This window comes from Eriocheir sinensis, chromosome 67, assembly GCF_024679095.1.
Source record: "Eriocheir sinensis breed Jianghai 21 chromosome 67, ASM2467909v1, whole genome shotgun sequence".
Taxonomy (NCBI): Eukaryota; Metazoa; Arthropoda; class Malacostraca; order Decapoda; family Varunidae; genus Eriocheir; species Eriocheir sinensis.
In genome coordinates, this window is record NC_066575.1 from 8,541,870 (window position 1) to 8,558,822 (window position 16,953).

General features: G+C 40.7%; 1 protein-coding gene and 1 long non-coding RNA gene across 2 annotated transcripts in view; one reads left to right on the forward strand and one right to left on the reverse strand.

The window, feature by feature from the left end:
• Positions 1–16,953, reverse strand: part of LOC126988053 (transient receptor potential cation channel subfamily V member 5-like) — a 97,753-nt gene that overhangs the window by 56,493 nt on the left and 24,307 nt on the right. Inside the window, exons 4-6 of the mRNA XM_050845849.1 lie at positions 12,536–12,718; positions 7,671–7,860; positions 5,619–5,700 (exon numbers count right to left, since the gene is read on the reverse strand). Coding sequence (XP_050701806.1) covers positions 5,619–5,700; positions 7,671–7,860; positions 12,536–12,718 — 455 coding nt within the window. The remainder of the gene's footprint in view (positions 1–5,618; positions 5,701–7,670; positions 7,861–12,535; positions 12,719–16,953) is intronic.
• Positions 1–16,953, forward strand: part of LOC126988054 (uncharacterized) — a 94,393-nt gene that overhangs the window by 9,039 nt on the left and 68,401 nt on the right. The window contains exon 2 of the long non-coding RNA XR_007741407.1: positions 12,555–12,698. This is a non-coding gene — a long non-coding RNA (uncharacterized LOC126988054). The remainder of the gene's footprint in view (positions 1–12,554; positions 12,699–16,953) is intronic.

Below are 16,953 nucleotides of genomic sequence, written 5' to 3' on the forward strand. Positions count from 1 at the left end.
TCTGATATATCTTTAAAAAGTGGTGGATCGCATTTATCATCTTTAACGTTTTCACGAACTTTTTTACCAACTATCAGCGTGAGCACGAGGGTCTAGGTTCAAGTCCCACCGATGCAAGCTGACAATTTTCAACCATCGCCGAGTGGTGGAAAATTACCCACATACTGTCCGGAACTTTAATCAACCCTAACTTCAGCGACTTCGGTCAAGAGGAGCACCGCGAGATAGCATGGGCCAAGCAATAGTCATACATCACGGCAGCCACTATAGACATAATTCCCCTGCGCCATTAACGGGTTGGGATCGTCCTAGAGACCCCTTGAGAAAGCCTAACAGCGCTCTAGGCATCACCTAAAAAATATTAATAATGATGATATAACCTGCAATAAATTAAACATTCTAACAGTCAGCACTTAGAGACACTTTCCTGCACACTGTCATACTCTCCTCTCTCTATACTTAAATGCCCTCCAAAGTATAATTAAATAGATAACCCACCACACTCCAAGATTCACCACCCGTAATGACACGAACACACTCCTAATCTACTACACACTTTTCCCTTTAATTCATGACCCTTGATTCGGAGAGGGCCCCCCAGCACTCCACCACCGAGGCGCCGCACTCACGCTTAGCAACCGGGCGAGGAGCGCGAGAGCTTCTGGCTGCTGACAATTTACTGGTGAGCTCCGTGGCGCCTGTCTGCCTTGCTCTGACCTCCCTTATCAGTCTCCGATCCCTCACCTCGCTCCAGTGTGCCAGCGCTTCCCAACATTGTTTATCTGTAGGAGTCCGTCTGTCTGTCGTATGCTTGTCGCTTTCCTTCACTCTCGCGGCGGCACCAATATTAGTAAACTTAAATGCACTGGCAACAAAATAGGTCTGGTATTTCCACAAAAACAGCGACGCGTATACATGTTTGACAAGGATCACGCAGAATAAACAAGAAAGGGTATATTATATTCCTAATTTTTCTCCCCTGGTTCCCCTTTGGCAGTAAATTTAAACCTCCACAAAAGGGCAAAAAAGGTTATTTTATTATTATTTATTATTATTGTTATTAATGATTATTTTAACAGTAAAGGAGGCAACTCAAGGCAAAAAAATGAGATACTAATAATTCCGCTGGCGCAATTTATACGAGGACACGCTTTTTTAACTACGAAACCCAGAAATAAACAATAAATGGTTTAACATATATACCACTTTTTAAAGGTTTGCATCTGGTAGTGATTGTGTGCTTCAAATTATCGTTTTTTTTATGAGCATAAGTGTTTTTAAATGAGACGCTTTTTTTCGTTAATTAATTCCACTTTTTCCTGGTTTCCTTGGGTCAGTAATAATATAGATGCAATCATTTTTTTTTTCAGAGCCTGTATTTTTTTATTTTTACAGTAAAGGAAACAACTCAAGGACAAAAAAACAAAACAATAACGAGAAAAAAAAGCCCGGAAGTCACTGCTGCTATAAAAGAGTTAAGAGGAATGGCCTAAAGACAGGTAGGTCAATTTCATATTCAAATGAGATCAGAATTAGTATTTTTTCCTCATTTTTCTGAATCCGGGAACAATAACACATTCCTAACATTGCCACATGTAAAAAATATTATGCAATAGAACAGCTCTATACGATTTCTCTTTCCCAGAATTTGGATTTCGAAATGATTGACAACTTGCCATGTATTTATTTTTTCATCCGGTGATTTCGCAAAGATTCTCGGAACTCTCATTGTGCGAAGAAACTAATGAGGTTGGCGATCCCTAAGCAATAATTGAGGCCCTTTTTTCCGCTATAGAGTGACTCCAAAATCGACGCTTGACTGGAAATGAATAAGTAATGCTTGAATGAATATAGAAAATGGACGAGTGAATAGAGAAAGAGTGGGAAGCAGCAGGACTTTCCACGTGTGGAGAATGAAAATAAGAGAAATAAAAGAAAAAAACGCAAGGGAAAAAACAAAAAAAGAAAATAGAAACTTATATCGATACAACACACACACACACACAAAAACACACACACACACACACACACATACACACACACACACTCGGCAAAATATCACGTACACTCAAACCAGTCAAAGCGATCATTTATAAGCACTAGGCTACTTTTTTTCTCTATATCTGTCGAACTGTCTAACTATCTATGTATCTATCTGTCTCGTCGGCGGGTCAATTCTCTGTCAATGGTCGAAGTCAAACTGTCACTCAGAAATGTCAATATTGTCTAGTCTTCAAAAAAATTATCGTACCACTTTTCTTTCATTTCTCGCTTCCTTCTTATTCAATTATTATCACCTTATATATTTTTGGGTGAGACACGATTGAACAGTATTTGAAGGCGATGTGTGAAGGTCGACTGTCTTATTCTTTTCTTTACTTGTTATATGTTTTTTTTTTTTCCTTGCTATTCCTTTCCTTCAACTGTGTGGGCGTTGTATTTATGTTTCATTGTTTTTTGTTTGTTTTATATGGGGATGTTTTTTTTTCCTTCAAGGCATTCTCGTAAGATTATATTATTTTCTGCTACGTCTGGTTCCATTATCTATTTATTTATCTGTCTATCTACCTATCTATCTATCCATCTATTTATCCTCTACTTCCTATCTCTTCTCCTCCTCCGTTTCATATTCTCCTTCTCCTCCTTATCTTCTTCCTCCTACAAAACATCTATTACGTCCACCACCTCCTCCCCCTTTTAGTTCTGTTGTCTCTCTACCTCCTCCTCCTCCTCCTCCTCCTCCTCCTCCTCCTCCTTCTCCTCCTCCTCCTCCTCTTCTTCTTCATCCTCTCTCAACTTTTCCGAGGCCATTTTACTCTCTCTCTCTCGAAAAAAAAGCGAGGGAACTTATTTCACCCACCCACACCCACACAAAGTCACGCAGAACCCACTCACACAAATGGGACCTTGAGGCAGACAGACAGACTTATGTAATGTTTGAAACAAGAATGACACAGAATCATCAGCATCAGCAGCAGCAACAACCCACGAGTCAAAAAGAAAAAGAAAAACAAACATATAGACAGTGAAAAAAAAAATCAACTAAACACTAAAAAACATTGATTTTAAACTTCACCGGATAGAGTTTCGAGACACTAATTGGTTGCGCAAGTTGGGTTTTTAAAAATGGCAGCCACTGAAAAAGCAGGAAGTCACCAATCAAAGGGGGTGGGGGAGAGAGAGAGAGAGAGAGAGAGAGAGAGAGAGAGAGTTAAAACATACACACACACACAGACACAGAGTTACACGTATGAGACTCAGAAACGAGAATGTAGTACCTATGACCACGCGACACAGGGCAGGTAAGACAGTCAGGCTACCGTAGTTGTTGACCTTCCTCAGGTTTCCACAGTTACCCATTAATTGGCTACCCCGTATGTGCTGCACGCTGACTGTCCGACCGGCTGTGAATCAAACCGAGGCCAGCGGAGAGATAACATGCGTACAGCTATTCAAACCGATAAACAGACAGACAGACAGACACATGGGGACGTATATTTACGGTTACATGGATTGCTGAATAAAGAGACCAACAGATATACAGTTAGTCATTTGTCAGAGAGTATATGGACGCAAAAATCGGGTTGTTAATGAATGGATAACCGACTCTTACAAATGGTGTGGGTTTGTGTCCGTTTGGTGCGGGGGTGTTTAGCTTAATTCCCCTTTGATAATTACTGCAGTTGTTGCGTTCCGCGAATTCGTATTGTGCAACTTTCTATGCCGTGATAATTGGTTTGTTTACATTCTTTTGACATGTGGTTTTTTATCGTTTTTCATCTCCCTCCTCTTTCTTTTTTTGTTCTTTCATTTCTCATTTATTCATTCTTTCTTCCTCTCTTTCATTCATTAATTCATTCATTCTCTCTTTCTTTTTTTCGTTCTTCATCTCTCTGTAATTCTTTCTTTTCTTCCTTCATTCAATCTCTCCTCTCCTCTCTTCTCTTCTCTTCTCTTCTCTTCTCTTCTCTTCTCTTCTCTTCTCTCTCTCTCTCTCTCTCTCTCTCTCTCTCTCTCTCTCTCTCTCTCTCTCTCTCTCTCTCTCTCTCTCTCTAAGGAATGTGCTGGCCCGTAAATTTAAGCGACCGTCCTACCCTGGAAGCAAATAGTGTCGACCAACCTTTAGAGGCAAACCCGCTGCTCCCTCCCTCCTTCCTTCCTCTCTTATTTCCTTCGTATATCCTTTCCTTTCCTCCTTTTACTCTTTTATCAACTCTTCCTTTCTTTTTCTGTTTATTTATTCGTGCTCTTCTTTTTTTCTGTGCCTCCTTACTTCTTTCAGCTGTTTTTCTTTCTTCCTTTATTTCTTTTTGTTCATTCTCGATTTTCCACCCTCCTTTCGTCCTCTCCGTTCATCCATTCCCTGCTGTGTCACGTCTTGCCCTCCTACGGTCATCCATCACTGGCCATACACTTTATATTCATCCCTTTTCCTTCTTCCTATTCTTCCTTTCTCTACTCCTGTCCTTCCCTTCCTTCCTTCGCATTCTCGTCGTTCCCAGTCCATTCTCATAGCTTCGTTTCTTTTCTCTCTCTCTCTTTCTCTCTCTCTCTCTCTCTCTCTCTCTCTCTCTCTCTCTCTCTCTCTCTCTCTCTCTCTCTCTCTCTCTCTCTCTCTCTCTCTCTCTCTCTCTCTCTCTCTCTCTCTCTCTCTGCCTCATTGCTTCCTTTATTTCCGCGTTATTCCTTTCCTCTCCTCTCTCTTTCATATTCATTTTTATTTCTTTATTTTTTTCTATTTCTTCATTTATTATATTTATCATTATTATCGTAATGTCTCAATCAACGGTATTTATTTATCTTTCTCTTACGTTTTATTTTCATTTTTATTTAACCTTTGTCAACATTCTTACATTTTATATTTTATTATTTCTCTTTTTTTGTTCGTTTATTCTCTTCTGACACTCTCTCTCTCTCTCTCTCTCTCTCTCTCTCTCTCTCTCTCTCTCTCTCTCTCTCTCTCTCTCTCTCTCTCTCTCTCACTTCAGTATAATGTTTTTGCAGTTATTTTTATCGACATTCTTTCCCCTTTTCATTATTTTCTATTCATATCTCTTTATTTTTCCTCTCCCGCCTTTTGCCACGGAATTTTTTTTTTTATATTTCACTTCATCATCTTTTTTTTTTACTTCTCGTCTTAAAAAATTCGCATCATGATCTTGTTTCGTGCATCATCTTCCCCACCTGCGTCTCCCTCTTCTCCCTCCTCTTCTTCCCCTCTTCCACTTCCCCAGCATAACTTAGTAGTATTACCGTCATTTCCTCCTCCTCCTCCTCCTCTTTCTTATATTGTTTCTATTCCTTATCTTTCTATTGTAAACTTCTAATAACCCTTCTTATATTGTTGCTGCTGCTGCTACTACTACTACTACTACAACTACTACAACTACTACTCCTACTACTAGAACTACAACTATTTTTAACACCACTCCTACTCTTACCACTAACATTAATAATAATAATAATAATAATAATAATAATAATAATAATAATAATAATAATAATAATAGTAACAATAATACCAAGAGTAATATAAATATCAAACACATCCCGCCGTCTGTCTAGCCTTTCCTCCTTCTCTTCCTCCTCCTCCTCCTCTTCCTCCTCCTGCCCCTTACCTTTGCCAGGATCAGGCGGTAACACTCCTCTTGGCCGAGACAGGCGGCGAAGCTGAGCGGGTACTCCCCCCAGTAGACGTATCTGCAGGTGACGGGAAGGGAACGGACTTGTGAGAGAGGCATGGGTAGAAGGGAAGGGCGGGAGAAGGAGGCACAGGGTAAGGAGAGAAGATGAAGGAATAGAAAGAAGGTCTCAAGAGAGGAACAGAGAGAGAGGATTGGAAGAGAGGAAGAAGAGAGCAAAGAAAGTGTAGGTAGAGATAGGGTTGGAAGAGAGGAAGCAGAGAGAGGGTTAGGCGAAAAAAGAGGAAGAGAGAGAGAGAGGGTCGGGAAAGGAGATGAAGCGGCAGAAGGAGGGTCTGAATAGAGAGGATTGGAAGAGAAGAAGCAGAGGGTGAAGAAAGAGTATGGATATATATGGAAAGGGTCGTGATAGGGTTGGAAGAGAGGAGAAAGAGAATGAGGAAAAGGGCCGAAAGAGAGGAGGAAAAAAGAGAGAGGCTTGTGAGAGATGAAGCAGAGAAAGTCGAGAGTGGAGGTAGGGGGAGGGGAAGAAGGGGAGAGAAAGATGTTTGGGATATTGAAGAAGGGAGGGAAGTAATGGATGAAAGGAAGAAATGAAAGAGAAAAAGGTAGGAAAGAAAATGGTTTTGAGAGAATGAGAGAAGGGAAATGGAGAAGTAAAATGATAGGGGGACATATCTGACACAGAGAGGGAGAAAAAAACAAAATAGACATTGACAGACAGACAGGGAGATAGCAAAAGAAAGACGAACAGCTAGACAGAAAGACAAACATATAGGAAAAGAAAGACAGACAGAGAGAATTACAACAAGCCCAGATCAGAGAAATGTGCAATGAATATGTTAATAAATAGAGAGCTTGATGGAATTTAAAGTAAAAAATAACATGTGTAATGGACAGATCGGAGGGGAAGGAATTAAATCAAGATGTTAATTAGTGAAAGGAAGGGTAGAGTTGCAAATGAGACAGACAGGTAGATAGGTAGATAGATGGATAAATATAGATAGATAAACAGTGACTTAAAGATAGAAGAGATGGTTAGAAATAGACAAATATATACAGACAGAGACAAACACATATAAAGAAGCAAAATACAGAAAAAAAAATCATATCTAAATGGCTTAAGACAAAGTACTTCATGACAAAAAATATGAAAGGAAGAATGTTTTGAAGGAAGAGAAATAGAGAGAACAGACTGCAACGCAAACTCTCTCTCTCTCTCTCTCTCTCTCTCTCTCTCTCTCTCTCTCTCTCTCTCTCTCTCTCTCTCTCTCTCTCTCTCTCTCTCTCTCGCGCTCTCTCTCTCTCTCTCGCTCTCTCTCTCTCTCTCTCTCTCTCTCTCTCTCTCTCTCTCTCTCTCTCTCTCTCTCTCTCTCTCTCTCTCTCTCTCTCTCTCTCTCTCTCTCTCTCTCTCTCTCTCTCTCTCTCTCTCTCTCTCAAACGTTTCCCTTCCTAAAGCCTTTCTCACATTCTCTCTTCCTTTCTAAACCTTTCTCCATAGCTTCTCTTTTCTTTCTCTCCTCTCCACTCCTATCACCATCTCTCTCTCTTTCTTTCTTTCTTTTTCTTTCCATGTAAATAGGTTCCGCTTCGCTCCTTCCTCCTTCTATCTCTCATCTCTTTCTTTGGGTTCAATACTCCTTCACATCCTCTATTTTGACACACACACTCTTCCCTCCTTTCCATTCTCCCTTCCTTAATTTTTCCTTTAATTATTCCCGCCTTCCTTTATCCCTTCCACTCTTCCTTTATTCCACTCTTGCTGCCATTGTTTCCTCCTCCTTCTGTCATTCTTTCTTTCGTTAGTTTCCATGTATCTCCCTCATACTTTCACTATATATCTCTACACACACACACACACACTACTACTTCTACTATAAATAACTCTACGTCTAACTCCATTCATTTTTCCTTCCTTTACTTCCAAATACTTTAAATTTCCCTCTCTTACCCTTACGCCTTCTCTTCCCTGTCTATCTTTCTATTTATCTATCTATCTATCCTTCTATCTATCACCCCCTAACTCACCCCTCGTAGTTGGTCTGCTGGCAAAGGTCAACCCATTCGTGTTCGAGGGAGTCCATTCTGGAGGTCTTCTGGTCCTCCGCACACATGAAGTTCCCGAGGCAGCGTTCGTGGTAGTTCGCCCCGTTGTCCAGCAGGAACTTGACCATCGCCGGGTCCTCGTTCACGATAGCGATGTGCAGCACGTTCTCGCCTGTGTAAAGGAGGGAGGAAAGGTGAGATGGTGAAGAGGCGGTGGTTGGAAAGGAGAGAGACAGTTTAGGAAGTGAAGGAGGGAAAGATTGAGGAGTGGGATGGTGAGGAAGTGAAGGAGAGTGTGAGAAGGTGAATGAGAGAAGAAGGGAAGAAGGGAAGGAGGGAGGGAGGAAGAGAGGAAGGGAGAGTGTGGGAGTGAGTGAGTGAGAGAGGAGTAATCAGTGTGAATCCAGGTGGCTTTAGAAGTTTAGAGTATGAAGAGGAAAAACTCTACCTGATAAATACATAGACAAATAGAGATAGACAGACAGATAGGGAGGTAGACAGATATAGATAGATAAGCACTTAGACAAAAAGGCAGATGTAAATAGATAGACAGATGGATAAAGAGATAAAAAGATGAAAAAAAAGATAGAGAGAGAGAGAGAGAGAGAGAGAGAGAGAGAGAGAGAGAGAGAGAGAAAAGCCGTAATCGTGGTAATGGTGTTGGAAAGAGGACACTAAGAGGAAGGAGGAAGAGGAAGAGAAGTGAAGAGAGATGGAGAGCCAAAGAAGAGGAGAAAAAATAAAGAGTAGGTAATTCTCTCTCTCTCTCTCTCTCTCTCTCTCTCTCTCTCTCTCTCTCTCTCTCTCTCTCTCTCTCTCTCTCTCTCTCTCTCTCTCTCTCTCTTTTTCTTTGTACGATTTTCTCCTTCCCCTTTCCTCCCTCTACCCTTTCAACCCTCTTCACGATTCCCTCTTCTTCCTCTTTGATCCTTCTTCTTTCTCCTCCTCTTATCAATTTCGTTTTTCTTCTTTTATCCATATTTTTCTTTCACCTCTTCTTCTCTTCTTTCTGTTCATTTCCTCTTTCTTTCTCCTATTTTATTTTCTACATTTCTGATTTCTTCTTGTATTCCTCCTCCTCCTCCTCCTCCTCCTCCCCCTCCTCCTCCTCCTCCCCCTCCTCCTCCACCTCCCCTTCCTCCTCTACATACTTTCGGCAACATATCAGCTTCGTTCTCAGCTATAATGGTCTCCTTTTTCAAGACTTAGAGCTGCCCTCTCTCTCTCTCTCTCTCTCTCTCTCTCTCTCTCTCTCTCTCTCTCTCTCTCTCTCTCTCTCTCCTCTCCTCTCTCTCTCTCTCTCTCTCTCCTCTCTCTCTCCTCTCCTCTCTCTCCTCTCCTCTCCTCTCTCTCTCTCTCTCCTTTCCCTTCCTTTCCTTTCCTTTCCTTTCCTTTCCTTTCCTTTCCTTTCCTTCTCCCTCTCCCTCTCACCCCTTATTTCCCTTTCTTAATCTTTGTTTTTGTTTTCTCTTCATCTCTTCCTTCGTCATCATCATTTGTCTTCCTCTCCTCATCCTCCTCCTCCCCAAATCTAACTTTTCTTCTCCTCCTTCACTCCGTTCAGGATCACCATTTGTCTTCGTGGTTCCTGCTATTCTAAGAAGCTCATCTGCGCCATCTCCCAGTCCCTCTACACACCAAGAAGAAGAAGAAAGGATCATTTGTCTTAATGCTACTTCTCCTTTCTTCCTCCTCTTCTTCCGTTTCTTTTGGTACTCGAGAGCGGCATCTACCTCCCCATCTACCTCCCCATCTACCCACCTACCAAAGTATACCTTACTATTGCGTACATGAGAAGGATTTTTATTCAGATTTTTTATTCATGTTTTATTTCCCTTTTTCTCTCTTATGTTCTGTTGTAGTTGTATGTTCGTGATTTATACATGTTTATTTCCTTCTTTTTTTGTTGTTGTTGATTTTTTCTCAGTCTTTCTTTGCTGTGTTATCTTTCTTATCTACTTATTTCTGTTTTACTTTGGTCACCTACATTTTTGATTCTCCTCTTAACTGCTTTCTATTTTACTTTTACTTAGCCTACTTTTGTTTTCTTATCTACTTTATTTCTTATCTTACTCCTACTTCTGTTACTCTTACTTCTGCTTATGTTAATCTCTTCCTGTCCATTTCTACTTCCTCTTTTTCCTCCCACTCCTCTCCACATCATGTTATTTTTCCCTTTTCTGTCCATTTATTTTCCAACGTTTTCTTTCTATTCTATTTCCTTTCTCTATAACTTCTACCTCATTAACTTTCTTCCTTAATATTTTCCTTATATTTCCTCGTCTCTACCAAATGCTTCAGCTGTCTATTCTCTCCCATCTCCTCCTGTCCATCCCATTCCCTCTATCTTTCTTCTTCACTTTTTTATCGACTCTATCTCTATTTCCTCCATCTAATCCCTTCTTCCCCCTTTCCTTTCCATTCCATCTTTCTTACTCTTTTTCTTCTTCTTTACCATTTACACCACAGCGTCTAGCCCGCCTCCTCCTCCTCCATTACTTAACTTACCTAATTTATTCTATCTCCTCCAACTCTTCTCCCTCAACTCTTCCCTCAATCTCCCTTGGTATTCCCACAGGTGTCCTCCTCTAGGTGATTTTCCGCACCCTTCTGTTTCCTTTTTTTTTCTTTTGATTTTTTTCTCACAATGTCTTTTCCTAGTACAGTTTTTCCGTTTTCTTTTTCTCGAGTTTTTTTCTTTCTAATCTTCCACTTCTATAACATGTCTTTCCTTGGTATAGTTTTTTTTCTTTTTCTTTTTCTCGAGTTTTTCTTTCTAATCTTCCACTTCTATAACATGTCTTTTCCCGGTATAGTTTATATTTTTATTTTTCACTCTCAAATAGTTACTAGTTTCTTTTTATCTAAGTTTATCCTGCTTCCGTTTTCATTTTCTCTTAAGTTTTTTTTCGTACCTTCCACCTATACGTCTTTTCCTGGTATAGTTTCCTTTTTTTTCATTTTCTCGAATAACCACAATTTCCCTATGTATTTTTTTTTCATCTAAGTTTACCCTTCTTCTGTTTCCGTTTTCTCACAAGTCTTTTCTCGTACCTTCCGCCTTTTCATATTTTCCCAGTTTAGTTTCCTTTTTTTTTAAGATTCTAATAACCACTACTTTCGTATTTAATGTATTCGTTGAAGCTTTATTTTCCCTCCACATTTTGCTTTTCTTTCCTTTCCTTCTCCATAAGTCTCCAATCTCCTGCTTCTCCTTCTCTTCTTTTTTCCATATTCCTCCACTTCTCCTTCCACCGCTTTATTCATTTCCATCGAACTGTCTCGTCAATCATTCTATCCAGTATCCACCTTTTCCTTCACTCTATCTTCCACTTCTTCATCCTTCTTCCTCCCCCTCTCAGAGCACCACTCTAGTCTCTTCTCCATTTCTCAACCTGTCACGTTTCGTAAGCTCAAACACAACTCACACCCTCTCCATTTTATTCTCCTTTCTCTCTCTTATTCCTCGACTTAACACTCAACATTCTTTTCCCTTCCTGTCCATCCATAGTTCAACATTTTCTTTTTTAGTCTTTTTCCTGTTTCCATAATTTTCAGGCTTTCCTTCTGTCTTTCTTGCACTCCACACTCAACATTCTTTTCCCTTCCTGTCCATACATACTTCAACATTTTCTTTTTAGTCTTTTACTGTTTCCATAATTTCCAGGCCTTCCTTCTGTCTTTCTTCCACTCCACACTCAACATTCTTTTCCCTTCCTGTCCATCCATACTTCAGCATTTTCTTTTAGTTTTTTCCTGTATCCATAATTTCCAGGCCTTCCTTCTGTCTTTCTTGCACTCCACACTCAACATTCTTTTCCCTTCCTGTCTATACATACTTCAACATTTTCTTTTTAGTCTTTTCCTGTTTCCATAATTTCCAGGCCTTCCTTCTGTCTTTCTTGCACTCTACACTCAACATTCTTTTCCCTTCCTGTCCATCCATACTTCAACATTTTCTTTTTAGTCTTTTACTGTTTCCATAATTTCCAGGCCTTCCTTCTGTCTTTCTTCCACTCCACACTCAACATTCTTTTCCCTTCCTGTCCATCCATACTTCAGCATTTTCTTTTAGTTTTTTCCTGTATCCATAATTTCCAGGCCTTCCTTCTGTCTTTCTTGCACTCTACACTCAACATTCTTTTCCCTTCCTGTCCTTACATACTTCAACATTTTCTTTTTAGTCTTTTCCTGTTTCCATAATTTCCAGGCCTTCCTTCTGTCTTTCTTCCACTCCACACTCAAGATTATTTTCCCTTCCTGTCCTTACATACTTCAACATTTTCTTTTTAGTCTTTTACTGTTTCCATAATTTCCAGGCCTTCCTTCTGTCTTTCTTCCACTCCACACTCAACATTCTTTTCCCTTCCTGTCCATACATACTTCAACATTTTCTTTTTAGTCTTTTCCTGTTTCCATAATTTCCAGGCCTTCCTTCTTCCTTAACCCTTTTTTCTATTTTCTCGTTTCTACCACTACTCCATACGTCTGTTCTCTCTCCTTTCTCTCTTTCCTTTACATCCTGCATTACCTAACAAACACACTCCTCACCTTCCCTTCTGATATCCTTCCTTACGTCATCCCACCAATCATTTCCTATTCCAGATTCACCTACCTGCGCCTTGTTACACCTATCTGAGCCTTTATTACACCTTAATTACCACACCTGTCCTAGCCATTGATTACGCCTTCACTAACCCCATTACGACACCTCATCATATCTCCCTTCACTTACCTGTCCGCATCACACTTATATTAACTAACCAAACCCTCGCTTACTGACCAACCTGCTCCCAATCATCCCCATCTTAACTGGCTTATCATCTATCCCCCATACAGACACTCACCATAGTACTCGTCACACAGGTAGATGTCGTTGATGAGGTTCGGGAAGTGGCGGATCAGTCTCTTGGCGAGGTCGTTGTGCACGGAGGTGGCGTTGAGGACACAGAGGTGGAGCACGCTCTCGCCCACCGCTCCCACGTGCTGGAGGTCCCAACACACGTAGCGGTAAGTGGTGTGGTCTGTGGCTGGGATAGAGAAGAGAGAGTAAGAGTAAGAAGCGGGAATGGAAGAGCGGGGGGGAGGGTGAATCTTTGTAAATCTTTGTAAATCTTCGTGAGGGGATGAAGGAGAGAAGAGGGTATGAGAGAGAAAAGGATTGAGAAAGAAAACAAGTTTAGAAGAAAGGAGGGAAGGAGAGAATGAAAAAGAGGAGAGGAATTGCGAGAGGGAGAAGAGGATATGAGAGAGGAGGGAATGAGAGGGAGAAGAGATGAGAGAGAGAGAGAGAGAGAGAGAGAGAGAGAGAGAGAGAGAGAGAATAAAGGTGAAGAGAAGCAATTAGGATTATTAAAATTAGACAAGGAAAAGAATGAATACGCAAAATAAAGAGGAGGAGGAGGAGGAGCAGGAGGAGGAGGAGGAAACGCCGCACTGCAGAGGAGGAGATAAAAATAAACACAAACAGGAGAGGTGGAAGAAACATGGATAGTAAACATGAATGAATCGAGGAGGAGGAGGAGGAGGAGGAGGAGGAGATGCAAATGTGAAGGAATGGTGGAAATAAAAGGAAGATAAATGATGGAACATGATTAAAGGAGGAGAAGGAGGAGGAGGAGGAGGAGGAGGAGGAGGAGGAGGAAGAGGAGGAGGAGGAGAAGGAGGAGGAGGAGGAGGAGAAGACGAAAAGGAGAAGAAAAATCGAAGACAGTAATGTAGAAGAATTATAAAAAAAAAATACAAGGAATAAGGAAGGAGGAGGAGGAGGAGGAGGAGGAGGAGAGGAATGTGGAAGAAACTGGAAAGGAAGAATAAGAGGAGGAGAAGAAAACAGGGCTGACATATTTAAGGGGAAACGAAAGAAGAGAGAGAGAGAGAGAGAGAGAGAGAGAGAATGACCCTAATAAAACCTAGGAACATAAACATTTATTACGGAGGCGGTGATGATGTGCAGGAAGAGGAGGATGCAGAGTAGAAAGAAGAAGAAAAAGAAGAAAAAGAAGAAGTAGAAGAAAAATAAAAATGAAGAAAAAGAGGAAGAAAAAGAAAAGAAAAAGAATATTAACGGGACAAACTAAGACAAAAAAAAAAAGGAAAAATGATAAATAGAAAGCAACTTGATGATGAGGAAGAAAAATAAGAAAAAGAAGAAACAAAACAACAAAAATAGCAACAAAGGTAAAAGAAGAAAAAAGAAGAAAATAAGGAAGAATGAGAAAAAAGATCACTACTCTATATCTCAAAGAACGAGGAAGAGGAGTAGAAAAAAACACATATTAGGATAAGTGGACAAACGCCTTCTGGACACACAGCAAAAAATAACATTAAATAAAATAAATAAATAACGTTGTCTATACATGAAGATACTTTTTTTTATACAAGTACAACCAAAAGAAGAGCATTATACATCAACGTCTCTCTCTCTCTCTCTCTCTCTCTCTCTCTCTCTCTCTCTCTCTCTCTCTCTCTCTCTCTCTCTCTCTCTCTCTCTCTCTCTCTCTCTCTCTCTCTCTCTCTCTCTCTCTCTCTCTCTCTCTCTCTCTTCCTTTCTCTCTCTCTCCTTCCTTCCTCTCTCTCTCTCTCTCTCTCCCCCTCTTCTTCTCTCTCTGTCTCTCTCTCTCTCTCTCTCTCTCTCTATCTCTCTCTCTCTCTCTCTCTCTCTCTCTCTCTCTCTCTCTCTCTCTCTCTCTCTCTCTCTCTCTCTCTCTCTCTCTCTCTCTCTTCGCTCTTCTCCCCCTCAAAGTCCTCCTCCTCTTTTTCCTATCCCTTCTCTCTCTCTCTTCCTCCCTCCATCACTTCCCTTCTCTTACTTTTTTTAGCTATCTTTCTTTCTTGCTCTCTTTCTCTCTCTTCCTCCTCTTCCTCTTTTCCTCCTTCATCTTTTCTCTCTTCCTCTTTCCATCACTTTCCTTCCCTTCTCTTATCTTTTTTTTAACCATCTTTCTCTATCTCTCCGCTCCCTCTCTCCTCCACTCTGTTTATTAATTCTCTTCCGTCCTTTCTTTTCTTTACGTTCAATCTATCTCTCTTTTTTTATCCATCTCTCTATCTATCTATCTCTTCCTTTCCTTCTTCTTAATGTTCACTTCCAAGTCTTTGCGCTGTCCCTCACTTTCCAGCTCTTCCGTTCCCCTTCCCTCCTTCCTTCCTCTCCTCCTCCTTCTCCTCCTTCCCTCCCTTCCTCCTCCCCATATCATTATTATTATGGAGGAGAGGACCGTTTGATCACCCCAATGTCAATCCCATGAGGTGAGTTGTCTCCTTATTTTTCTCCTCCTCTTCCTCTTCCTCTTCTCTGATTTCCTCTCTTGCCTTTCTCTTCTTTCCTTTTCCCTTTATCCCTCTTCTTGCGTCTTTCTTTCTTTCTCCACCTCCTCCTTTATCTCGTTTCAGGCTTACTCTCTTTTTTTGTGTGTCTCTCCTTCCTATCTCCGTTTTCTTTCTCTCGTCTCCCTGTTCCTTCTCTCTCTCTCCTTCCCTTCCAAACACCTTCCTTCCATCACTTCCCTTCTCTTCCTTCCTTTCAACTCTCTCTCTCTCTCTCTCTCTCTCTCTCTCTCTCTCTCTCTCTCTCTCTCTCTCTCTCGCTCTCTCTTTTTTCTCTCTCTCTCTCTCTCTCTCTCTCTCTCTCTCTCTCTCTCTCTCTCTCTCTCTCTCTCTCTCTCTCTCTCTCTCTCTCTCTCTCTCTCTCTCTCTCTCTCTCTCTCTCTCTCTCCTCCCCTTCTCTTCTTCACCCTTTTCATTCATTTCCTCTCTTCCTCATTCCACTCTCATCTCCCTTCCCTCTCTTTCTTCCTCCCACATATAGAGGAAGAAAGTATTACCTTATGATGTGAGGGAGGAAAAAAAAGTATTATTATCCCATATACTGCCCAAGAAAATATTATCAGAGTGAGGTATATTCTCTTTCTCTCTCTCTCTCTCTCTCTCTCTCTCTCTCTCTCTCTCTCTCTCTCTCTCTCTCTCTCTCTCTCTCTCTCTCTCTCTATCTCTCTCTCCTTCTTTCTTTCTTTCCTTCCTTCTTTCTTTCTTTCCTTCCTTCTTTCTTTCCTTCCTTCTTTCTTTCTTTCTTTCTTCCTTTCTTTTTCTTTTTTCTTTTTTCTTTCTTATATTTCCTTTTCTATCTTTTCTTTATTTACATATTTATTTTTTCCTTCCGCCTACACTTCCCTTTCCCTCATTCACTCAGGTGCTAATTATATACACACATCACCTGGATCTCAAAACAACCACGTATTATTATTGTTATCATCATCATCATCATCATTATTACTCCCATTACCATTATCATACCTTGCACGAAGAACATTTTCAACTTTACTTAGAAACAGCAATTAAACTTATTATATTCGTCCCTCGCCTGATGTCGGACTTTTATTTAATTACTTACGAAGAAGAAGACCATTATGAAGGAAGGAAATTAAGACAAGAAGGGAGAGAAAGAAAGGATGGAAGGAAAACGTGAGAGAATGAGAGAGGGAGAGAAAGAAAGAAAGAGAGAAGGGGGAACTTTTTTTAAACAACTTACGAGGAAAAAAAATAGGAAGGAATGGAAACGTAGGGAAGAAGGGAGAGAGAGAAAGGATTGAAGGAAAAGGTGAAAGAATGAGGGAGAGAGAGAGGAGAGAAAGAAAGTAAGAGAGAGAGGGGGAGAAGAAGACAGAAGGAAGAAAGTGGAAGGTAGGTATAAAATGAAGGAGAAAAGAAGTAAGAAGGAAAAAGAAAATGTAGGGAAGTAGGAAGAGAAAGAAAGAATAAGGAAAAGATGAATGAATGAGAGAGGAAGAGATAGAAAGAGAGAGAAAGTAAGAGAGAGAAAAAGGGGGGGAAGAATGAGTCAGGAAGAAGGAAGGAAGATTTACAGAGAAGCAGATGGAGGAGGAATTAAGAAGTAAAATTAAAAAATAAAGAATAGCCTTCAAGTGATCTCTGAAAAGAAGAAAAAAGAAAGAAAAAAAGAGCCTCGTGATAAATGAGTAGATGGTAATGAGGCAGATCAGGGGCAGCTAAGTAATTAGTTAAAGAAAAAAAAAGACCTGGTTAGGGATGGAATGGAGATAGGGAGGGAGGAAGAGGAAGAGGAAGAGTGACGTGGAAAAGACGAATAAAGAGAAGGAAGAGGAGGAGGACTAGAGTAAAAAGATGAATAAAAGGAAGGAAGGACGGAAGGTAGAGGAGGAGGAGGAGGAGGAGGAGGAGGAGGAGGAGGAGGAGGAGGAGGAGGAGGAGGAGGACTAGAGGAAAAAGATTAATAAAGGGATGG